The 25,570-nt window shown below is 37.3% G+C and overlaps 1 protein-coding gene across 1 annotated transcript in view; it reads right to left on the minus strand.

Annotated features, from left to right (window-relative positions):
* Positions 1-25,226, minus strand: part of LOC138733920 (cilia- and flagella-associated protein 43-like) — a 203,275-nt gene extending 178,049 nt beyond the window's left edge. Inside the window, 23 exon segments of the mRNA XM_069881437.1 lie at positions 4,545-4,634; positions 5,406-5,612; positions 7,298-7,507; positions 8,318-8,434; positions 9,190-9,294; positions 9,747-9,872; positions 10,603-10,680; positions 11,649-11,762; positions 12,346-12,511; positions 13,229-13,359; positions 13,797-13,949; positions 14,681-14,850; positions 15,895-16,035; positions 16,806-16,909; positions 17,923-18,005; positions 18,007-18,072; positions 18,890-18,970; positions 20,073-20,189; positions 21,056-21,187; positions 21,922-22,001; positions 22,897-22,956; positions 24,707-24,857; positions 25,200-25,226. Coding sequence (XP_069737538.1) covers positions 4,545-4,634; positions 5,406-5,612; positions 7,298-7,507; positions 8,318-8,434; positions 9,190-9,294; positions 9,747-9,872; positions 10,603-10,680; positions 11,649-11,762; positions 12,346-12,511; positions 13,229-13,359; positions 13,797-13,949; positions 14,681-14,850; positions 15,895-16,035; positions 16,806-16,909; positions 17,923-18,005; positions 18,007-18,072; positions 18,890-18,970; positions 20,073-20,189; positions 21,056-21,187; positions 21,922-22,001; positions 22,897-22,956; positions 24,707-24,857; positions 25,200-25,226 — 2,709 coding nt within the window.
* Positions 25,227-25,570: the final 344 nt, after the last annotated feature.

Consider the following 25,570-nt stretch of genomic DNA (forward strand, 5'->3'; position numbering starts at 1 on the left):
TCTGTAACCTTTCATGAGTAGCTGAAGCAACAGTAAAATCCCCCATTTCCTTTCCACTGGGCTGAAGAGAGTTCTCACAGCCCATCTTTGTATGACACACGCAGACTCTGCAATAATCTTTGTGGCCCTGTGCTGAACTTTGTCCACTACGTGAATGCCTTTTTTGTATTGTGGAGCCCAAAACAAAACATTTGAAACAAACCCTAAATCCTAACTCAACTAAATCACAAGTGATTGCAGTTCTAAACAAAGTTACTAAAACTAAGCAGTAGAGAACCCATTCTAGCATCACTTATTCCAATTTAAACTAGAATGAACAGAAATTATTTCCCTGCCACTGTTTTTCCAGAGGCTATTCATTTGGCTGTCTACTAGCACAAAAGCTATTAATCATTTCTCCTGTAAACATATAAAAGGTTGCCATTGATGTGTCTTACAGAGGTCAGTGTGAGCTGAGTTTTTCTAACCAGTGGCTTCCTGCTGTACTCACATATTATTACTCCCAGACATCATTGATGCTGGCTAAAAATCAATTAGCTTGATTTGAACATGGAAATACCTTTCTTTTTCTGCGCTCCTCGAACATATGACACGATGTCTGACACTTTACACACGTATTCTGCACAAAAGAAAACAATATATAACGTCAACCTTGTTTATATGTCAGTATTGCAATAAAAGTCAGTTATAGCCCAGTCTACTGAACAAAAGGTGAAGTTTGGTATATTGAATCAAAAATGTGCATTCTTCTCCAATATCCACCATCTCTGTCATTTATGCATCTGAGCTGGCACAGTCGTTACGTGGTTCAGCTTACAGCTATAAAAGGGAGATAGTCATACATGGACTGTGATCCAGATGCAGATTTATCTATCTTCTAGTGCTAAGTTCTGGTTTTGTTATTTCCATTCATAATTTTTTAATTAGATTTACTTACAAAGGAAAGTTTAGCCAGCCTGAAAATTGCCCAAGTGAAATGTTGTGGCTGCTTACGGTTCTGTTTGCAAAACCATAACAGGAGCTTGGCACGTGCTTCGAGTTGGACACACATGTAAGCATTCTGCTGAGCAGATACAGATTGCAGTACATCTTAAATTAAGCAGAAGCTTCAGTAAAATACGAATACACACAGTGTTCTCACACAGATTTAGGACAGGACTCAAAGAATACACAAGTGGAGGAAAATCCCAAATGGCAAAAATTCTTATTGCCTTCTAACGAACTGGCAAACCATTTCTGGTCACGCCTCAGCTTTATATTTGTTTGTGATTTTCAGCTCTTGATATGGCAAACTTAAGAGTTTGATGGTTTCAAAAACAGAGGAATAGTGCTGGTTTGCTGATTTTTTTTTCAGAGCTGCCTTCCATTTCTGTGCTGACTATCAAAACTGGATAGAGATACAGAACTTTGGGAAAGTCAGGGATATTTACAGCAGCTTAAAAAAATAATGTATTACATGGCAAAAGAAGAAAACAAGATTATCATCAGCCTGTCCATTAACACTGATTCAGTGTTTATTAAACATTGCTATGCTGGTCTACAGAAGGATATTATCCAGTTCTAGTGATAGAAATAATAATTTTTCACGGAAAGGGTCATTGGGCACTGGCAGAGGCTGCCCAGGGAGGGGGTTGAGTCACCTTCCTTGGAGGGGTTTAAGGGACGGGTGGATGAGGTGCTGAGGGACATGGGTTAGTGATTGATGGGAATGGTTGGACTCAGTGATCTGGTGGGTCTTTTCCAACCTGGTGATTCTATGATTCTATGAAGTCAAAGACGTCTTCTGTTCACTTTCTGTGCTTCATATGTAATGCATTAATGCCTGATAATCTTTATAGACTTGTTTTGAATACAAAATAGTTCCTATAATTGCTGACCTTAAGGAATTCTATTAAGCAATATTACGTCAAATTTGGTTTCGTTTTTTAAAGATTCATCATGAGCTCATCTGTTCTAACATCATCTACCGTATCAGAGGAGGACAGTCCAATATTTCATGCAAAATAAAATGCATTACTGGTGCTTAACTAACAGTAAAAATACATATAGCTGGTATATTAATAGTTTATTGTTAACCTAGTAGGGCTGGTTAATAAGATCAGGACTGCTGTAACTATTGTTCATTTTATCAATTTTGATGTATTTAGAAGTTTTTCTTTTTTTTTTTTCCAAAAAAAAATGAAAGCAAATTGTTGGGTGCTAAAGAAACCCACCCAGAAGTTCTGAATGTTTATCCTACTAATAAAAGAAATATGTCTTTACAATTTCTGTAAGATATACAATAGCAGAACAGCAGAAAGCAAAAAAAGCTTTCACCTATCCTTTTTCCTCCCTACTTGAATAAAAGACACCACACAGCTATTTCTTACCAGGGAGAGGTTTTTGTTGAAGAACAGAAACACTGCCTCTCTCAGCATCAATTGCCATAACATATCCTTCCTTACAGCCCAAGTAAATCTCTGAGGTCGCAGTCCAGCAGTGGGCAGTAGGATGCACTGACGGCTTAGCAGAATCTCTTGGCTTCAGCAAAAAAAATAAACAAGTTCAATTAACGATTGACAAATATCTGTACAAGCAGTTACGTACATTTTACAGCAAAAAAAAAAAAAAAAGAGCACTCCCTCATAGAGCCTGAGCACCTGTATAACTTCAGTCCTATTTATTCAGTTAGTCCTTCACTGAGGGGAGTAATTTGAAAAACGAGAACATTCTCCAGAGAAGTCTGTCTGGAGACAGTGGTGGAGAACTCACCTCTCTCTCTAGAAGCTTGTCTGAATGATGAATTATATTTTCATTTTAAAATTACATATTTTAAAATTTGAATTTATCTGAATTTATTCTCCAGCGCTTGTGTCTGTTACAGGTTTGTCCCCTAGCTTGGAATCCATCCGGTACTTTCCCTACCCTTGCAACAATGCTGACCCACCATAACCAATATTTTAATGATAAAATTATGATAAAATTCAACACTCTGAGACCCCAGAAGTTTGTTGTGGTTTTTTTTTAATGTCAGAATAGCACTGGAAGCCCAAATTGAAATGGTTACCCACTATTATCTCACCCTGACAAATGTTTTTCAAATTACTTTTCAACATAGTCTTCCACTGCATAGACATTACTTGCACATGTGGTCTTGCATACTTGGCAGTACTAAAGCACACTTTGTTTGAATAGTTTAGCGTATCATATAATCCAAATTACTCTGTAAAACAGCTCTGTCAACCTTTGTGTCATCTGCAAATTAGTTCCAGAAATATCCTTGCCACAGACTTTGCATGTGCCTTGAATTTCATTTCACTGAAATAAATCTCATAAATCTATCATTCTCAAATCAGGAAGAACAGAAATTCACCATCAAATGTTATTAAAGACAGTGATCTGCTCAAATACAATAGTAATAGGGGTCATATAAATACCACGATAGAAAGAAATAGATGGAACAGGGTTTGGGGAGGGGAAAAGGGGAAGAAAACACAAGAAAACCTTGTAAGAACATTTAAGAGAAGATCCAAAGCATGTGAGCAGAAGTGGTGAGGAACACTAGACAATAAGATGGATGAAAAAGAATGAAGAGTCTATAATTCTATAAAACAACACCTGCTGTCTCAATAAAGGTTCTATAAAAAGGAAATATAGGTGGACTTGGGATGAAAACATAGGACAGAGATTCATAAGCACCTAGATGTTGCTAGTAAAATATGCCAAGGGCTGGCTACATGATTCTGGGTAAGAAGCCTACTCTCTATTTATGCTTACAAAGCATTTTGAATTTCTCAGCGGGGAAATGTTACAGAAATAAAGTATATTAATATTTACTTTATAAATCAAATAGGACTAACAGTAATAAATCTATAACAAATGGGGCTTTACATCACCCAGAAAAACATTTAATATAGGCATTTTTGCTGATTTTATGACTCTTGAACATCACAAATCTTTGGGAAGGCTGCAACTGAGCTCCTGTGAATCAGGAGCTTTCTGTGTAAAGATGAGTTCTATAATATTCCTTTGTACCTGCTGCCATGACTGTCTTAACACATAAACTAAATAAAATATGGAAAACTGAGGATGAGATTGTGTAAATTCTAAACTAGGTTGCTTCCTGAACTGCGCATTAGTAAGGTGGTGTATAAAATTATAATAATGATGATGATGATAATGCTGTCTTTCTTTGAGCTTCTCTCCCTTTTAAGTAGCAACTCTTCAGAGAAAAAAAATCCATGATGGATCCTTGTAATGAAAAGTTTTATAAAAGGACAATTAAATAAAATTGGTACTGGATGCCAAGAGGACTCAAGTATTTTTAACTGCCATTTTTTTTAGAAAATGTTGAGCCTAATACTAAATCTTTTCTCCCCCCGGCTGGTCTAGGTAGTTCCAATTGTAAACGATAATAAGAAGGAAAAGGCACACATCATCATTACCTACCATTTACACTTTATTCTCCCATGCTACATGACTGGAATATTTCAGTGCAGCATTAACTAAATAAGCCTGACCAGAGACAAAGGCCTACACAGTAAAAAGGAAACTACTTTAAGTACCTTCTCAGCAAGACGTCTTTCCATTTCAAGCTTAGCCAGCATTTCTGCTTTCTCTCTCTCTTCTTGAGTCAAGTATTTTTCAACTTTAATCTGAAGGAAGAAAATGAGGGTCATATCAGGGTTCTTCTCTCCAAATGTGATCACATGCAGACTAAGAACCTTTGGAAAGAGGGGCAATACTAATTCTTGATGCTTTTTGTATCTCTGCTCCATGATAATACTCCTCAAGAGGACATTGTTCTTTCGAACACCCCTGAAAGCATATTTAAAAATGCTAAAATAGAAACTACCATCATTTTTGTTGAGATTAGTTGTATTTCTTGCATACCTTTTCTGACAGTGAATAACACGAACTGGTGAGAGAACAGAGAGAATTGGGAAAGACTGACCAAAAGAGCATGAGATTGGTGGAATATATTGTATAAGAAGCATGGTGCTTCTTTATAAATTATCATTTCAATTTATAATTACAGTACTAAGCACGGTTTAGTACCCACACACTTAGTCTAAAACTACTTAGTCTCAAAATGGTGCTCAGAATAAACAGAGAAACCCTTATCTATGGAAGTAAACCCTCCAAGCCTGGCTTGAATCTTACACTCAGGAACAGGGGGAATATCTACCTAATTTATAGCCAATTAAAAACTTAACATCAACGAATTAAGATTGTATACATCTTATTCATTTTGGATTGACTTATTATAAGTTTTCTCCCTAAAGAGTGAAGGGAAGCAAAAGAGATAAAAAGATGATTTTAAGTACACAGACACATCTGTTTTCAGCTTTTCAATGTCTGGCAATGACAGGAATTAAATAAATATATTTGAGTAGGTGAAAGAGAAAGATTCATTTTTCAAACACCTCTGAATCCTGAACTGTGAGTGCTCGCTCTGGTATCTCATCATCTGTAAGAGCTGGCTCCCACACTTCCAACTGCAGATCAAGTTGTTCCAAGATTTCTCGGATCCTCAGGTTTCTTTCTTTCACTCGTTCTATCTCCTGCTCCTTTTGTTGTGCAACTATGTCAAATTCCTTATTAAAAGCAGTTTTCAGTTTGTAAATGATGTCCTGAAATACCAAAAAGGGAAACAGCAATATGGCACAGGTCACATCCATCCATGATTATGGGACCACTCCTCAAGCCATCAAAACCATAAATGTGTGTAATTGTATGTGTGACAGGGAGATAAACTGGTCAAGCCCTTTAATGAAAATCATATAGGCAGAGTTCAAGCTTTGTTAAATAGAGGTGGGCAAACTATCATTCGTGGGGTTTTTTTCCCGCATAGAAATTTTTATTGCTGCATATTGCTGCAAACACTGGATAGAAAATTCTATTTGCTTGTTTTTGAATTCTTTGGCTGAAAGAAGGGGCCTCAAAGGAAAAAAACACATGACCTATAAATCTAGAGACTGTAAATCACAGGTAGAGGGGCATACTTTTAAGGGACATACACGCTAAGGACATATTTTCCTGATTTTTAAGTGATTCATCCTGCAGTTTCAATAATGCTTTTATGTGATTTTCTGCCTGGCATATGTAAGAAAAATTCCCTCATTAAATAAATAAACAAAAGTCGTAAACTATTTTTTTAAAACAGCTAAGACCTTACAATGATTTTAAAAATCATATATTCTCGGTGCTTAAATTCTTCCTTTAGCCTACAGAATTGACCTCAACAAAGCAGAATAGAATATTAAGAGAGAAAACTATGTGTGTCTCCTACTACATCAATTTAATAAAATGAAACATGGAAAGGATTTCAGTTCTATCACCAGATTTTACATTTTGAGATGCTTAGCTGTCTGCAATTTGTATTACAATAAATATTTTTGTGGCCATGATTATTTCATTGGTTTCTAATACAATAATAAGTTATGATGTAGTAAGGCAGGATGGCAGATAACATAAAGTGTTGCTGGGAGACAAAAGGCTGTGCTCAAGTGTTTGTCAGCTACCTATCTAACTCTCAGCAAATTCACTGCACTGGCCAAGAACACAGCAGACTTGTCTGCTATTAGATATATCGTATGCATCTTGAAAGCCACACAGTAGAAAGATCTCGTTACATCCAAACTTACATCTAAAATTGCTCCTTGTGTTTCTTCCCCATCTGCTTTAAAAACTAGTGTATCTACTAGATTTTATGTATTACAACGCATAACTGTTGAGCTCTGCTACCAGTTGTAGCCTTAAAGAGCTCTGATGAGGCAATGCTTTACTGTTGTTTAACCACTTCTGCCCTTGCAGATCATCTTCATAAGAAGCCTTTTATGTAGCATGTTTACTGCTTAATAAACAGGCCAGGGTAAGAGAAGGGAGAGTCGGATAGTAAAGAATATTAAATAACAGAAACACTGAAGGCTCCAAATGAAGGGCTGATAAGACTGTAAAGAAATGAAATGGTGTGAGGATACAGCTGAACTTTCATTCAGCAGCAAATAGTATGGAAAGAGGTCATGTTTCCACAGGCATGCTGAGCTGTGCAAGCCAGCTATACAAACACCAGAGGACAAATAGAAATACTCTCAAATTGGGTAACCAATTTCATAAAAACGTTTTTCTTCCACACCTGAGCTGGCAAATCCACATGGTGCTTTGCTGCACGATGTGCATTTATCTGTAACACAGTGGCCTGTGCAACTCTCCATTGTAGTGTCAGTACACCCAAAATCTGAGCGTCTGTGACTGCTATGAGAACCCAAAGGTGTGGCAGTGCCACTACAGTAATACAAACTTGAAAAGACATCACCTTTAATAACACTATCTGATTGACTTTCTGCTCCCTACTGTGCAAGTCCAGTTGGTGGTACAGGATAGATGTATCTCCACCATACTGAGAGCTCAGACTTCCAATCAGGCAGGAAGATGCATTATCATCAGCCGTTACGTCTTCTGTCTTCTCTCGTTCTTCCTCAGGTAATACAGTCTCAGACTCAGTCTCAGGATTTTTCTTCTGAGCCTGAATATCACAAACATGACAACTGTGTTAATTTTGTATACGAACCAGTGGCACACGTATGAAAAAATTCTAGAGATCATATTCTGCAATTAAGCCCAGTGATCAAAAACCCACAAGTTGAAGTGAACGTATACAGAATATTTGGCCCAGTTGTAGGATCCCCAGTACAAGAAAGACACGGGCATTCCGGAGCAAACCCAGCGATAGGCCACTAATACAATTAAGGGTTTGAAGCACCTAATATGTGAAAAGAAGCTGAGCGTGCTGGGATTGTTTAGCCTCAAGAAGGAGAAGGCTTGGGGGGTGGTGTTTAATAACACATATAAAAACCTGAGGAGTAAGGACAACAGAGCCAGACTCTTCTCAGCGGTGTCGCTGACAGATTGAAAGGAAATGGTTATACATCAAAATACAGAACATCCAACTTAAATATAATGAAACACATTTCCTCTGAAGGTTGTCAAACATGGGAGAAGGTAGCCTATAGAGGTTATGGAATCCTCCATCCTTGGAGATATTCCAAACCTGACTGGACATGGAGCTGAGTAAATTGTTCTAGGTGGGCTGGAGTAGATGACTTCCAAATGGCTTATCTAACCTCAGCTCTTCTGTGATTCTTCAATACTAATGCATTTGTTCTAAGTAAAACCACAACATTTCATCTTTACGAATATCTTCAAATTTTTAGGGAAGTATTTCTACAGCGAAAACGGACCCAAGAAATGTGTCTATGTAAAAAAGGGGTTAAGATGCCAACTCAGAGCATTCTGATCTGAAATGCCTATATGCAGTACTTCAAAGGGATTGTACCTCATCATCAGCTGTCTCAATCTTCTTTAACTGGAGAACTTTCTCCAGAATTTTCAGTTCTTCTTCAGTACGTTCCTTCATTGGATAATTTTTCACTTCAGAAGCTATATGGAAGCACTGTTCAATTATATTTTTTTTTTAGAAAACAAAAACACCCAAGGTAAAAACTTCTTCAGAACACATCTGTTAATTCATTTGTCCAAAAACTGAATGCTAAATAGTTACAGAGGCTTCTTAAAATCAGAAATAATATTGATGATCAATTAATGTAGACAATCCAGCAAGAATATAGGAGTCAGAAAAAAACCACTTGCCTTTTTGGTAGTAAAAATGGTTGGTTTAAAATTTGCTGCCTTTATTTATTTTTTTTTTTAAATAACCTCTGGCTATGTCCTCTTTATTCACAGAATTCAACCAGGACAAGATTTTTGGTAAAATTACTCGGTCTTTAACCACCCTTGAGATAATCTAGTATCACTAGTTTGACTAATATCCCTCTGTTTAAAATAGGCAAAATCAGGGTTAAATTTTGCTTTTACATTCTGTGTTGCAGAAGTCCTACTGACCCAACACAGAAATATAATATTTACCTTCTCCTTTTAGCAACACTGCATGAAGATATTCTCTAGTATCTAGGAACTAAGGAGTTACTTATTTGCTTATTAGCACATTTATCCACTTTAAAAGGCAAAATCAGCCAGGCTCGGTCAAAATCAACAGAATGAAAGATTTGCATGAGCCCTGGAAAGAAGTGGTTTTTTTCCTCATACCATAAGCAAACCAGAAATGTGTTATACTTCTATTTATTTTGTTTCAGTACCTTAAGGAATCAATAAACTACTGCAGTAAGTGAGTTAGAAAGTGATGGTTACCTTAACAGCACGTCCTTTTACACACATTGGATCCCAGCACTCATGTTTGATGACACTCTGCAAATAGCAGTTGGCTAAATTCTCCATTTCAATCTCCTTCCTCACCTTTCAAGATACAGAAAAGAAAATAATGACATGTGGTGCAAACCAACAAGATATAGGCAATTTGTATTGAGTTGTTGAAACAAACCTGGCAGATTAAATGAATTACCCGTATTTCATAATCTTAGACTACTGCAGCTATCTTCTCCAAAAATGATATTGCATACCACTGCTACTGAAAGGTGTCATTTCATATGTGAAGAAAAGCATTCCAGAACTTAAGCAGCGCTGTACCCAAGGTCACAGTGTCAGATTTACAGTTTCTGGCATAGATCATATTCCAACTGGCAATATCTGCATTAGCAGATTCACCTGCTTCAAAAAGTGACTTAAAATACTTTTACGCTTTCCTGCTTCTCAACAGTGAACAACTTTGAGATCATCTTCTATTCTTCAGTTATTGCTTCTCCTTTTCACTGCTAGTTTTAAAATGTTCTCTTTCCACTCTATCATACCCTGGCCACTTCTTCTTCAGCCTTTTCTTGTGCTCTTTCCTGTTCTTCTACATCCAGGTTGAACTCCTGCTGCTCCAGTTTCTCAATGTCTGGCACCAGTTCATTTTCATGCATCATTTTCTGAATCTGTTTTTTTAAAAAATAAGTATAAGGAATAAAAAGTAATTCGAATGTGAATAGAGGAAACACTGGTTTTAACACTGTGGAACTTGATAACAGAGAAAATCATTTTAATTGCCTCCACTTTTAACTGCTTCATGGTAATTGGTAGAACGTGCTGCCTGTACCTAGTGACAGAGACTACTATGTGAATATATTTCATCCTTCCCTTAAAGCTCATTTGGATGTTATATGTGGAGTTGTGCATACTTTCTAAGAATCTGTAGCATGGAATTGTTCATTCTTTAGTTCTGAGAACTTTCAAAAGTTTTTATCTATCTCATGCAGTTCAACAAAGGGAAATGCAAAATCCTGCATCTGGGGAGGAACAGCCCCATGCAGCAGGATATGCTGGGAGCTGAGCAACTGGAAAACAAACTGGAGAAGGAAGAGGAGAGGATGACAGTTTCTATAACGGAAGGCTGTTAGACCAGCAGAAACTAGCCTGCTGAGGGCATAGATTGCTCAAGATATAAGGGTGGTACAAATTTTTTAGTTGGAGCAAAGGAACCTCAGAACCAGACAGTTGTTCCTGACAGGTTCAGCACGCTGTCCCTGAAGAGACAAATCTCTCTATTACCTGTCTGCTCAGTGTTTATGACAAAAATGTAACTAAGCACTAGAGCTGATAGTTGTAAAGGAAGTGTACATGTAAACAAAACTGTAAGCTAAGCCATTACACTTGTAAGAAACTCACAGTTTCATGCAGCTTTTTAATTCCCATTTGCAGCTCTTTCTTCTGGTTAGCAAACCTCTCAGTCTCTTCTCTAATGACCTGACATACAACAGATATATTTTTGAAAATAAAAAATAACCCAGGAAACGACTGAAGTGATCTAAAGGAACATTATCTGTACAGAAAACAAAACTCAGAAGGGATTAATAACTGAAATAGACATAAGCTTAATTCAATAGGTTGATTCTTAGAACTGCTAAAAAGAAAAATGATTGTACACCCAGTTCACACTGTAAACTGGTTATACAGAAACAGAGCTTAAAATAAGGAAAGAAAGAAAGTCACTCCTGAGATCACACAGAAAGCAATGATATTTCGTCTTATCATTGAGCCCCAGAAGCTGGAGAATATATACAGCTCTGGTTCATAACAAAAAGAACCTGCTACCACCCATAATTCATATTTCTGAGGAAAAAAATTATCTATGCTAACATTAATATAGCAATTTCCAGACTCACAAAGCACTAAATCCCCTCTCTGCACACTATTAGATCTTTGATGAACTTTTACTCTTAAAAAACTTTGGTTCCACATCATACTCACCTCAACCTTAACCTGGAATAAACCTCAGGGGGTTTGCAATTAATGTCATATTGTTGACTATTGATTTATCAGTGCTGTAGAATTTTTTATTCTGGCCCTTGGGAAGAAGCACCTGCTTGGTTTCTGGTAATAATCTTCAGTGTAACTTCTTGACATTTAGAAGAAAAACATCTTTACAAGTTTCTAAAGGAAGCCGATTTCTCTGGCAATTTCTTTTTTTTTTCATTTACTCCTTGTGTAGAAGTGGCCTTTTGGCCTTTAGAGCTCCTATTGTGCTCAGTACCTGCTCTGGTGTGTTTATAACGTTGACCCTAACTTTTCTAAAGGTCTAGATGCAACGCCTTAAAGGGAGGCCCAAATGTCAGAAGAGCTTTAGAAAGTAGATTACTTTACAGCACATAATTCAAATCACTACTGACTCTTGAAAACTCCTGTTTTGATTATTACTTGTTCTATCGAAGTACCTTCTTCATTTTCTGATCTATCCACGTCATTTCATTGGTATTGGCTGAGTATGAACTGGTGACGTTTCCGTCTTCCTCTGTCACCTCTACATTGGAAGATTTAAGCGATGCATCCTGAAATTAAGGATATAAACATCCATCTCAGGTACTTAGAGAGAATAAGAGAGAGACCAAAATAAAATAAAAATTGGACTCGCATTAGAAGCACCACCACGTCATTAAAGAGAATGTTACAATATTTTTATTCCCTAACCAGGCTCCAGATTTGTTCCAGAAAACCCTTGCTGTTATGCAAAGCCTTTTGACTCAAATGGCCTGACATTACTAACTTCTGTAATTGCTGCTTTGCTTGATTTCAACAGGAAAACAAACAACACACAATGTATAGCAGTAATATCACACTGGAAATGACAAATAATTTCACATGAGGAGAAATTGACTTTCACAGAGTTTTCTGTGGCTGAAGAAACCATGTGAAACTGAAGCTGTGAATGCCATCTTCCCATAACTATTCCATTTCCTTGTTTATACTATTCTACAAATTAAGAATTAAGCATATTCAGCCTATCCTTGGGAGTATTTTGCTACTTCTGCAAAAGGATCAGAGTTTGTTTGGAGGACAGTTTTTATCATGTGCAATTTTAGGATAATGATCAAACCTTCCCCCCGCTTCCCTAAAAATAAAAAAAACCCCCACCTTAAATTTCCCTTCTGGAAGTGATTCTGCTGTGGATTCTGGGTCAAAATGCCGTTCTGCCATGGATTGTAAAACAGTATTTTCATTTGAAGTGGACTTGTTCAGTATAGCAAGAAGAGATCGCCAGTGAAGATCAGTTTCCTCAGCTTCAGTATTCTTTACCTTCCTAGTAAATAGAAAATAAATTGATGTATTTTTATGTCTTATAATAAAGGACAAATTATTAAATATTCCATATAACAAAATTACGAAGTTGTTCAAAAATGCCTATTCAATATTTTTACATATGATTTAATATTGTTTGAGTTCTAGCATTCATAATTAAGTGAAGTTTCTTCAGAATTAGAAATTCTGAAAGATTCATTACCCAGAGTAGAAATACCACTCTGGTGGACCCATCTTCCATTTATGCATCTGCCTGAACATTTGTTATACCACAGAAAAGCTGTAGTTTCACGTGTCCCTCACTCCTAATGTTTGCTAAGAGCTCTCTATGGGCACAGTTCAATTCCCTCCCATTAAATCTGTAATGTCCCCTAATCACTGAAATAAAATGGTATCTCATGAGATTATATGGCTTAGATCCTCAGACACCCCATTCCAGATGGTTTATTTGAGAGTGATAAGCAGCTTATTATGGGTAATGCTTATCAGAAGACACTCCTTTATCTTGTATTGCAACCGCACCCAAAGTCCAAGACATTCTCCACAACACTGGTGGGAAGCTTTAAATGAGCTAGGGAAGCTACCTCTAATGATGAGAGGAGTGACTTCATCTAATTCTTAACCTTACTTTGAGACTAATAAAAAGTCTAGAATCACAAATAGATGCAAAATTTGTCTGTCAGGATACAAAAATTCACACCATCAATATTATACATACTTCCATTTCAGGCACACCAGGGCACCATCATTTTTCCCAATAACAAGGATAAATTTGCTATCCAGAGAAAATACCGTGGATCTGATTCCTCCTCCTTGATATGAGTGACAATGCATACGAGCGAGTATATCCTAGAAAAGTCACAGAAGCAGTATGAGTAAATATGTTTTTGTAACAGGGTATGTCTATAAACTATGCTTCTGTATTTTCTTATAGAAGTCAATCCAAAATGTCAACACGAAGTATATAAAAGCCTAGGATTTATGATTTTGTGATTTTTGACTACAGATGGGACAAGTTTCTAGAATACTAATTTTGCAGGTGATGATAACGAAAAGTAGTAAAATTATCTACCCCAAGATTTGCTGGAGAAGAAAGTAAGTAGTTTGTATAATCATCAGTTATAAAAACAATTGTACTATATAATGTTATGACAGTTCATGTTCAACGTAAATTTTTCTGGAACACTTTATATTCAAGCAAAGAAAAGCTTCCAGTGAAAGAAAGTAGCTTGCACACCTCTTCCTCGCGTACACCAAACAAAGCCTGTACCTGGATGCCTACCTACCATAGTAGGAGTGTGATAGACGAACAAAACACCATCGTTCGCTGCTGATGCCAGCCACCGGCCGTTGGGTGATAAACAGAGGATCCCCGATCCAAACTGATTGCTACGAATCCTCTTCTCTGATAAAAATACTGATGGGTCTTCCGATATAGTCTGCCGAACAAAGAAAATGTTAGCAGCAGTTCAGATTATGGAGATGTCTATGCCATTTTGAGAAGGCTGATGGCAGTTTTGTGGGTTATCACATGTGGTGATTTACAATCCAAACACTTGGATTTCTGAGCTCAGGAAGCAGTAACATTGCTACGATGATTTGCTTCTCATCTCTTCAAAAGGGTCTGTGTGTTTTTATGTGCCTGGGCCCAGAGTTGTCAAGGAGGAATGCCCACCTTTGGAATTCACCTTCTTCCTTGACCTGACTCAAACTGGGGGAGACCTATGAGCTACAGAGAGGTCCAGTTCATCAGCAGGCAATGACAGTGACCACTACTTAATTTCAGGCAGGGCTGAGCTGGGTTTGCAGTTGTGTCTTAGCGTCATGGGCTCACATGGGCTCAGTGCTTTTAAGAGCTGGATACTCCAGTTACTCAGCAGACTGCACAAAAGCACAGCTCCAACACAGAAGCTACACATGAAGTGCCTGCAAGCTGTACAAGTTTTAAGAAGCAACATTTGGCTTTCTCTGTAATCAAACAAGAAGATTGCTTTTGCCAGATTTCTGAGCAGGTGGTAGGATACTAAAAGTTGATGTTTATGGATGGAGTAGATATTTTGAGTGCAGAGATGACTTTTTATGATAATATCCTGCTATATTAACTTCAGCTACAGCCTTTGTTTGATGGTATTTAACCATCACCCAAAATAAAGCAGCTTCAGAAAATTACCTTTTCAGTGAGATGATATTTACAGATGAAAAGTCCAGAGGTACAGTAACCATACACAATATTATCCTTCAATCTGACTGCTGAGCTCAAAGGGCAATCCAGATCATAACGCTCCTGTTTAATGGCACTAGCATCAAACATTCCTTGGTCATTAACATACTCATCATTATCTAGAAGCGTGAAAAAAGAAACAGGGAGGAAAAGGCATCATTACCACTAATGCAGGTGCTTCACCCATCAAGTAATTAAGAAAATCAGTCTCAGCAAGGAGTGAGCATTATGTGAGTTTTCAAGGAGACTAGGAATTAAGACACCTAGGTTTGACACTTACTCTGGGGGTCGTGCCAATCTAGCACACTGCAGTGAAGCAGAGAGACAGCTCTAAAGAAGTCCTAGAAACGGTTTAACCACAGTGATGTAATTGTTTGCATACCCTGATTTACCCTGCTCTGCTGTGCCTTAGTTAAATTTATGCATTTAAGACCTCTCATGACAACTGAATTAGTTTTCCACCTGTTTCCAGAAAGTGCCCCGAACTGATCATTCCAAGAATATCAGTTTTCCAGAAGGTGAATGGAAGTTTGCCTTTCTTAGGCGTCCTTAACCCCCACCCCTTTTCCTCATAGTGACACTTTTCTCATAGAAAGTTTCTTTAACATTTCCTATTGGGACACAAGGTAATATTTTTTAAACACAGTAGACTTTTTCCTTGGTGCTTTTACACAGAAAAGCTATAACAAAGACAGGGAATCACTATTTTTTTAGATAGATCAACCTTTAATATTTTCCTTCTGAGCTATTACATACCTATAATAATTCTTTGAAGAGGCTGGTGGGATTGATTCCCCTTTGAACACCCGATATGCTAGTCTGCAAAAGGGTGATGCCTAGAACAAGGTCTCTGTGACTGGCTTCGGGCATTGCCCACTCAATAGTAATAATAACAGCAATAACAACCACCACCAGTAGAAGTAGTTGTTAAGCGATGGCTTTGTGAATCTGCAAATGAATTACTTCTTCCTTCCTTGGCCTTCCCTTAAAAGATCACATTTTGCAATGATTGAGCTGACTATAAAGCCTACCGAATGCTGTATGAGAAATGATGTCCCAGGAGAATGTACAGAGGAGATGAAGAAAGAGATTAAGATTTGTGTTAATGGATGGCAATAATATGATCTTCCCTTAGAAAAATATCACAGAATATATATTCTTACCTGTTGTGAGTTCTGAAGGTAGATAAAAAACTTCCAGTCTTGCTCTCTGGCCCGCTCCCACATTAAGAAGTGCCGCCACTTCAACTAAGTCCTTGTTGAAGTCAGAAACTACAGAGAGATCCAGCACTTCATCTGCTAAGGCTGAAGCAGGTAGGGAACATCAATGCAAATTGTTACTGAATCACGGTAACGTTTTTGCTGAGTTATCACATCAAACAAAGAGACCCATGTTCAGGACACATCTCAGCTCAACCACACAGTTTGGAACTTGCATGAAAATATCAGACAAGCCACAACCTGGTTTTGGAAAGTGCGGCACGCACACAACTTCAGCTAGAGGCATCCAGCACTGAGAGTGCTAAGTGTTACTATGACATTAAACATTCAAATATGACTTTACATCCAGCTTGAACTGTAGCAATTTTGAGGTTCTCTGCTGATAACCACCACTTAAAGTTATGATGAAGTTCTATACTTATAGATGCGATCTGTAAGTATAACGTTAGTGGAATTGAGAGGCTGCAAAAACAAATACACAAATTTCTGAAGAATTATTCTGTGACTTAAAATTCCATCATTTTCATTCTTTAGCATCCAGCAGCAAAGCTGACAGTTCCAGCAGTCCTCACGTTAAAGATGTCCGGGGCAGGCAATTGCACCCAGCTATCATGACCTATGGATTTTTACTCTAAATTCTCTCAAGATGAGCCACAAAAGTCTTAAGTTCTTTGCCACTACTATTCCTTTTGTGCTGGAGTTGTGATCAGCTGGTTAGCTAATCCATTCTCTTCCCTCTGACTTACCTGCTCCTTTGCTAACTAAAACTAAATAAAAAAAAAAAGAAAGCAAGTACACCTAAAATACAGTAAATAGTGAAAACACAGTGTAGTTAATGCTGTAACATTTATTACCTACATATCCAAGAACTTGGAATAATTTTGAAGGCCGGGCATCTAGAATAAAGATATGTCCTTCTGCAGCCCTAGTGATGAGGAACCGGCCACTCTGGTCATAACTAGGTGAAAAAAAAATCCAAATAGAAAACAGCTCAATAAAAAGAGTCAAATAATTCCACTCCAATAACTCTGCTGACTTCACTGAGGGCATAAACACAACTGAAATTTCAGCTTCTAGGTTTACAGGATTAGGGTCTGATATAAAGTGCAGTTATGAGTGCAATTTCTAATTGTGTGGGTGGTCAATCTAAAGCTAACGATGCTCCATAGCAGTCTGTTAACAACTTCAGCAAATCTTTAATGAAGTTTATGTTTTTAAAAATAAAACGGCTATACAGATTTTGATATTATTTTTAATAGACATGGCTCTGTTTATATTGATTTGACCTTGAATGAGTTGCTTTCCGTATCTATTTTTAATGTTTTATCTTAGGTAGCTGTGGAAAGTGATCACATCTGAGTCTCCAAATAACAGGCAGACTAATATTAAAGTTTAACTGTTCAATATCCATTTTATTTTTTAAAAAGTAGAAGTAAAATACTCTCAGATTTTTCAATAATGGAAAAAAGCAACCAACCAAACAAAAAAAGCCTTTTACATCACTAGAGCTTATTACAGGAGGACTGGTAAATTCCAGAACAGTGAGCAAATGAATAATTAACAATGGTAATAAAAATCCACCGTATAAAAAGGGATGACCAAAAGGCTTATACTTAATTTCACAAAAACTTAAATTTACTTCTAGTGAGAAATGGCCCTCTAAAGTTGGATACATGGAATTGTGCATAATTATTGCACACAGTGATCTGCCAGAAAGGATCTTATACATGAGTATTTTCAGTGCTCAGTTAAACCTTCTTAAAATACAGGTTTATTATATTTCTCTCATATAAATCCTGCCACTACCTCTCTTGCAAGCAATTCAGAATATGTTGGAAAATAATTGAAACCATTAAAATATTTTACTTTGTTATTTTTGGAATCAAAGCTTGAACAGTTTTTTTGTTCAACTAACAGCGTTACTCAAGAAACAGATTGACAATATTACTGCCCCTGCTGCTTCATACTTACTGCAAAGACAACACTGGAAATTTGGAAAGAAAAATTCTGTGAACAACCCGTGGAGCTTCAGCTTTGGTAACATCAAGAAAATAAGATTTGACCTCTTATGGTCCCAACAGCAACGCTGCTGGAGGAGGGACAGCAAGCCATAGCTGTTGCCTAGTTGAGAAACAAAATATGATTAACAGTTCCACACCTTTTTTTACAACTATTCTGTATGTTAGTATGCGACTTCTTTTACTATTTAGAAGTCCCTAAAATTTGAAGAAGAAACCTCAAATGGTTCAGCTAAAAAACTTGTTTTTAACAAAGTATTTTAGAGACGTCTTGGCTTTTTTCCCTATGCTCTGTATCTACATATCAAAAGCCAATTCTGCACTCCTCAGAAAAAAATCATTATATCCACATTTAAAGTGAAATAAGTCCCACCTCAATGAAACAGTGAGTGCATTGTTATGTGTACAGCTCTTACAGAAAGGGATGAGTCTCTTACTGTGTCAGATTTCAGGGTTTGAATGCATCTTAAATCAGGACAAAGCATTAACAGTTTTAAATACTTTTATCAACTCAGTTTCAAGAGCCTGGTCATTCAAGGCATTTAGTTTTTACAGACTCAAAACTTTTCCATTCAGTTCTGACACTCATTAAAAATAAATATTTCATCAAATATTATAAAAATTTAGATTGTTATTTACAAATATGTGCTTAAAGACACATCACTACAACAACCCAAACCATTCAATGATTCTACGACATGAGGTTGACATGTTGCCTCTGCTTTATGGCCCAGTTCAATAGATGATTAGTTCAAGTAAACGTAATATTTTTAAATCTCTTTCATGGGTTGTACAGAGACACTACTGATCTTTCCTCACCACAGGTTGATCCAAATCTGTGGAATATTATGCTATGAATTAAGAAATACTAAAGAAAACTTCAAGCATCAGTCACTAAATGAGCTCCTGGTTGCGTGTACCTGAATATCAAGGTTGAGCTTGCTGAGGCAAGTTCCATCTTCCAGGAACCAAACTTGTACTTCACCTGAAATTGTTACAGACTATTGAACAGAGAAAAAAACATAGTCAAAAGAGAGTGGAATAACCAAATAGTCTGGAAATGACTAGTGATCTTTTATAGAATATAAATTCAAATAGTGTCTGAGCAGAGCAGATCAAGGATTACTAGTTTTGCTTGAAATTACCTTGAATTCCCTTTAAGTCCAGTTGCTGCAAGGTACGCCTACCTACGGAAAATGTGTAATCATTTCTGTGAATTGATGCAAATACAGGAATGTTTTTTAAGCAGAATGAGACAATCTAGGGCAAAACATGTAAGCTTGATCAATATTAGCACTCCCACCATTCAGCCTGCAATAGAAAACCTGCTTATCATTTTGTTTGCACAGGAAAGGGCTTAAGGTGACATCTGGTTTTCTCACATGAAAAATTATGTGTATCATGTTTTTGAGGCCTTCTTATAACCAGGAAATTTTATAATTCCACAGTGAAGTGTGGCTAGAGATCAATCAACCCTCACATCACTCATTCAGACTCAGGTAAAATTTGTCATTCCCATGTTATTGACAAACAAACAGATTATCAGCAAAACTAATTGATTCACACCCCAGAATTTCAGGGCTGGCTACTTGAAGAATTCATGGCCTTGAGATGAATCAGAGTTGCAGGAATCCAAGACACAGGAGGAAAGCAAGGAATATTTCAGAATGAACAGATCCATGAGTAATGCCTCGTTGTCCCTGGACCTGGGACAAAGGCATCTCTCAGGCTATTCCAGTTTGTGCTGGAGGCTGAAAAGATCAGCAGGGATTCCTTGTTCCAACATCTGTTCTCTGAATTGAATCAACCTTTTGCTCAGCTGTGTTCCTGACCACTAGTGAGACAGCAAATAAACAGCAGAACCATACAACATTTTAGCAGCCTGCGAATTATCCACCCTGCATTCCAGGGCAAGTTCTGACCCTTCTATAGGCCATACCTGAATTAATGCCATTTAATTCCTTAATGAGAAGGTTTTCCACAACTGTAACAAACACCAGAACAGTCACGATCTCTGCAAGGCTTTTGATTTTGTGTCTTACCAACGTTTTGGTCATCTGAAAAGAGCCACAATTATATATAAGGAAGAAAATAATTTCTTACCACACAGTACTTGTCCCCTGGAGTAAGAAAATCAGCTGTCAGGAAACAACTACTGCATGTGTCCAGGAGTTTGACAGCTTCTCCACTGTGGGCAGGTTTGTAAGCATAGATTGTCCCCTGACAAACAGAGAGAGATAATCCATCCCTGGGCTATGAGACTTCTCATTAAAAGCTGTCAAAGACTTCAAGAAAAAATACTCATCTTCCTGAGCTCTTTAAAGTTTCATACTCTACTCTAAATTGAGGTAAAAAGTGCCCAGTAGAATTCAACTGAATTTAGTAAATTATATAAATTTACACTAGCTGAAAATCAGGATGGTTCATTTGAGAGTGATCCAGCTAGTCACGTTTCCAAGTTTTGTTTCTCATAACTGCTTTAATTTAAAACCACCCTATTTCGTATTGCTCCAGAAACCAATCAATATTCTAAAGCAACATAAAACACAAATAATAAATCTTAAGCTTCAAAAGATGTTTTTATCTAAAGACCTCAAAACCTTTTAGAAACAATTCATAACTAATGTAGACATAGATTTTAGAACTTCTCTACGCATTTTACAAAAGGAGAGTGAAATCAGAGACAAAGTGTGACCAAAGTTACCCCCACAAAAAAACCCAAACAAACCACATTTAAATGCCAATTTAAATTATTAAAGGTCTGGAAAACCAGGGATAATTTGAGGATTTGGGACTCTTGTGTAAGATTTCTGGACATCAGGCTGGTCAAAGAAGGATCTTTGACTGGGTGGCCAGACAAATTCAGATAGATGCACAGAACAAGTCTCCCGCATAGCCACAGTAGGTCTGATGTACCCAAGGCCCAAGATTTCATTGCAAACACAAGATGGGCTAAGTTTACCTCTGGTATAATTTGTTGACTTGTGTGATTACATTACAGACATTTCATACTGGCAGTGCCAGCATGCACATACAGAATAAAAGGAACATGCCATTATATAATGCCGTTATCTCAAATGCTATACCTGGTCAGTGACAAGCAGAAGCACAGCGTAATCAGGTGAGAATATGAGGCTGGATATGGGTTTTAAGATATCAACGCAGATTTTCGTCTCATACTGCAGATCTTTGATGTGATAAAAGAATAAAACGCCCCCCTGTGCAGAAAAGTACAAATCCACATCAGGTCAAGGTCAATTATCCCAGCCTGAAGGTCAATTATCCCACCCACTCTGGCAAACTGAACTGGCAAAACCTTCTGAAATTCTCTGGAGCAAGTGTGTTTAACTGTATCCCATTGCTAATGGTCTCATCTGCCTTCATGACGTTTAAATCCAGATGACTCTTATCCTGCATAACGCATTTTTTGAAAAATCAAGGTGTTTTTTAATACAAGTCTTACTAACAGTCCATGTTTGACAACAGACTCTCTCATTAGTAAACACTTGAGATTCCACATTGTTTCTTTTGTGACAGTATAGGGATTTGTCCCTCTCTTAAGCAGCACTGTATAATGTAATCATCATTTTGGATTAAATATTGAGTGAGATTCAGCACAAAACAATTTGGTGGTTCTCTTGGTCATTTTTTTCTCCTCTCCTATTTTTTGTCCATCCTTCTTTCCTGTTCCTCTAGAACTCTCTTTGCCTTTTGTTAAAAATAGTATTGTCCTCTTTGGTTCCTTCTTTGACTTAAAAAATGGAATCTCTTCCCTCCCTGCTCCTTTCTGATTTCTTGTCTCAAGTTCTAACAAAGAAGATATATGACAAAACCAGAGAGGACCTCCACTTTTTTTCTGACTTCTGTCTTTGCAGTGAGCTCTGCAAATACACTCCATTTGAATGCTTTTTGATTTTCACACAATAAGTTACAAGCATAAAGGATGCCTTACATTTCCAGCTGCATACAGTCCCCCGTTACAAAATGCCATGGCAAATAAAACTGATTGTTGTGGATCCTCTGGTTTGCCACCTGAAAGCACAAAGGCAACAAGAAACATCAAGTTTAATTCATTGCAACCATGTGTCCCAACTTCAAATCTGAGATGATTTACTACTTGTGAGTAAAAAGGCTCAACGGGCTATATATTCTTTGGACTTTGTGCTGTGATGATGAAGGACAAGGCTGGTACACATAATTTAAAGTGACAGTACTACTGTGGTCTGATGAATTAGAAATTAATTTGAGAAATCAAAACTTGTCCCAATGTCTGGCAACCTTCACTGTGGAAGTATTTTTTTTCCCTAATTTCTACTCAGAATTTCCATTGATGCAAACTGTGCCCTTTTCCTGTCAGGTTCCATCCTGTCTGTAACCTTTCATGAGTAGCTGAAGCAACAGTAAAATCCCCCATTTCCTTTCCACTGGGCTGAAGAGAGTTCTCACAGCCCATCTTTGTATGACACACGCAGACTCTGCAATAATCTTTGTGGCCCTGTGCTGAACTTTGTCCACTACGTGAATGCCTTTTTTGTATTGTGGAGCCCAAAACAAAACATTTGAAACAAACCCTAAATCCTAACTCAACTAAATCACAAGTGATTGCAGTTCTAAACAAAGTTACTAAAACTAAGCAGTAGAGAACCCATTCTAGCATCACTTATTCCAATTTAAACTAGAATGAACAGAAATTATTTCCCTGCCACTGTTTTTCCAGAGGCTATTCATTTGGCTGTCTACTAGCACAAAAGCTATTAATCATTTCTCCTGTAAACATATAAAAGGTTGCCATTGATGTGTCTTACAGAGGTCAGTGTGAGCTGAGTTTTTCTAACCAGTGGCTTCCTGCTGTACTCACATATTATTACTCCCAGACATCATTGATGCTGGCTAAAAATCAATTAGCTTGATTTGAACATGGAAATACCTTTCTTTTTCTGCGCTCCTCGAACATATGACACGATGTCTGACACTTTACACACGTATTCTGCACAAAAGAAAACAATATATAACGTCAACCTTGTTTATATGTCAGTATTGCAATAAAAGTCAGTTATAGCCCAGTCTACTGAACAAAAGGTGAAGTTTGGTATATTGAATCAAAAATGTGCATTCTTCTCCAATATCCACCATCTCTGTCATTTATGCATCTGAGCTGGCACAGTCGTTACGTGGTTCAGCTTACAGCTATAAAAGGGAGATAGTCATACATGGACTGTGATCCAGATGCAGATTTATCTATCTTCTAGTGCTAAGTTCTGGTTTTGTTATTTCCATTCATAATTTTTTAATTAGATTTACTTACAAAGGAAAGTTTAGCCAGCCTGAAAATTGCCCAAGTGAAATGTTGTGGCTGCTTACGGTTCTGTTTGCAAAACCATAACAGGAGCTTGGCACGTGCTTCGAGTTGGACACACATGTAAGCATTCTGCTGAGCAGATACAGATTGCAGTACATCTTAAATTAAGCAGAAGCTTCAGTAAAATACGAATACACACAGTGTTCTCACACAGATTTAGGACAGGACTCAAAGAATACACAAGTGGAGGAAAATCCCAAATGGCAAAAATTCTTATTGCCTTCTAACGAACTGGCAAACCATTTCTGGTCACGCCTCAGCTTTATATTTGTTTGTGATTTTCAGCTCTTGATATGGCAAACTTAAGAGTCTGATGGTTTCAAAAACAGAGGAATAGTGCTGGTTTGCTGATTTTTTTTTCAGAGCTGCCTTCCATTTCTGTGCTGACTATCAAAACTGGATAGAGATACAGAACTTTGGGAAAGTCAGGGATATTTACAGCAGCTTAAAAAAATAATGTATTACATGGCAAAAGAAGAAAACAAGATTATCATCAGCCTGTCCATTAACACTGACTCAGTGTTTATTAAACATTGCTATGCTGGTCTACAGAAGGATATTATCCAGTTCTAGTGATAGAAATAATAATTTTTCACGGAAAGGGTCATTGGGCACTGGCAGAGGCTGCCCAGGGAGGGGGTTGAGTCACCTTCCTTGGAGGGGTTTAAGGGACGGGTGGATGAGGTGCTGAGGGACATGGGTTAGTGATTGATGGGAATGGTTGGACTCAGTGATCTGGTGGGTCTTTTCCAACCTGGTGATTCTATGATTCTATGAAGTCAAAGACGTCTTCTGTTCACTTTCTGTGCTTCATATGTAATGCATTAATGCCTGATAATCTTTATAGACTTGTTTTGAATACAAAATAGTTCCTATAATTGCTGACCTTAAGGAATTCTATTAAGCAATATTACGTCAAATTTGGTTTCGTTTTTTAAAGATTCATCATGAGCTCATCTGTTCTAACATCATCTACCGTATCAGAGGAGGACAGTCCAATATTTCATGCAAAATAAAATGCATTACTGGTGCTTAACTAACAGTAAAAATACATATAGCTGGTATATTAATAGTTTATTGTTAACCTAGTAGGGCTGGTTAATAAGATCAGGACTGCTGTAACTATTGTTCATTTTATCAATTTTGATGTATTTAGAAGTTTTTCTTTTTTTTTTTTCCAAAAAAAAATGAAAGCAAATTGTTGGGTGCTAAAGAAACCCACCCAGAAGTTCTGAATGTTTATCCTACTAATAAAAGAAATATGTCTTTACAATTTCTGTAAGATATACAATAGCAGAACAGCAGAAAGCAAAAAAAGCTTTCACCTATCCTTTTTCCTCCCTACTTGAATAAAAGACACCACACAGCTATTTCTTACCAGGGAGAGGTTTTTGTTGAAGAACAGAAACACTGCCTCTCTCAGCATCAATTGCCATAACATATCCTTCCTTACAGCCCAAGTAAATCTCTGAGGTCGCAGTCCAGCAGTGGGCAGTAGGATGCACTGACGGCTTAGCAGAATCTCTTGGCTTCAGCAAAAAAAATAAACAAGTTCAATTAACGATTGACAAATATCTGTACAAGCAGTTACGTACATTTTACAGCAAAAAAAAAAAAAAAAAGAGCACTCCCTCATAGAGCCTGAGCACCTGTATAACTTCAGTCCTATTTATTCAGTTAGTCCTTCACTGAGGGGAGTAATTTGAAAAACGAGAACATTCTCCAGAGAAGTCTGTCTGGAGACAGTGGTGGAGAACTCACCTCTCTCTCTAGAAGCTTGTCTGAATGATGAATTATATTTTCATTTTAAAATTACATATTTTAAAATTTGAATTTATCTGAATTTATTCTCCAGCGCTTGTGTCTGTTACAGGTTTGTCCCCTAGCTTGGAATCCATCCGGTACTTTCCCTACCCTTGCAACAATGCTGACCCACCATAACCAATATTTTAATGATAAAATTATGATAAAATTCAACACTCTGAGACCCCAGAAGTTTGTTGTGGTTTTTTTTTAATGTCAGAATAGCACTGGAAGCCCAAATTGAAATGGTTACCCACTATTATCTCACCCTGACAAATGTTTTTCAAATTACTTTTCAACATAGTCTTCCACTGCATAGACATTACTTGCACATGTGGTCTTGCATACTTGGCAGTACTAAAGCACACTTTGTTTGAATAGTTTAGCGTATCGTATAATCCAAATTACTCTGTAAAACAGCTCTGTCAACCTTTGTGTC

The sequence above is a fragment of the Phaenicophaeus curvirostris genome, unplaced genomic scaffold, assembly GCF_032191515.1.
Source record: "Phaenicophaeus curvirostris isolate KB17595 unplaced genomic scaffold, BPBGC_Pcur_1.0 scaffold_46, whole genome shotgun sequence".
In the NCBI taxonomy this organism is placed as follows: Eukaryota; Metazoa; Chordata; class Aves; order Cuculiformes; family Cuculidae; genus Phaenicophaeus; species Phaenicophaeus curvirostris.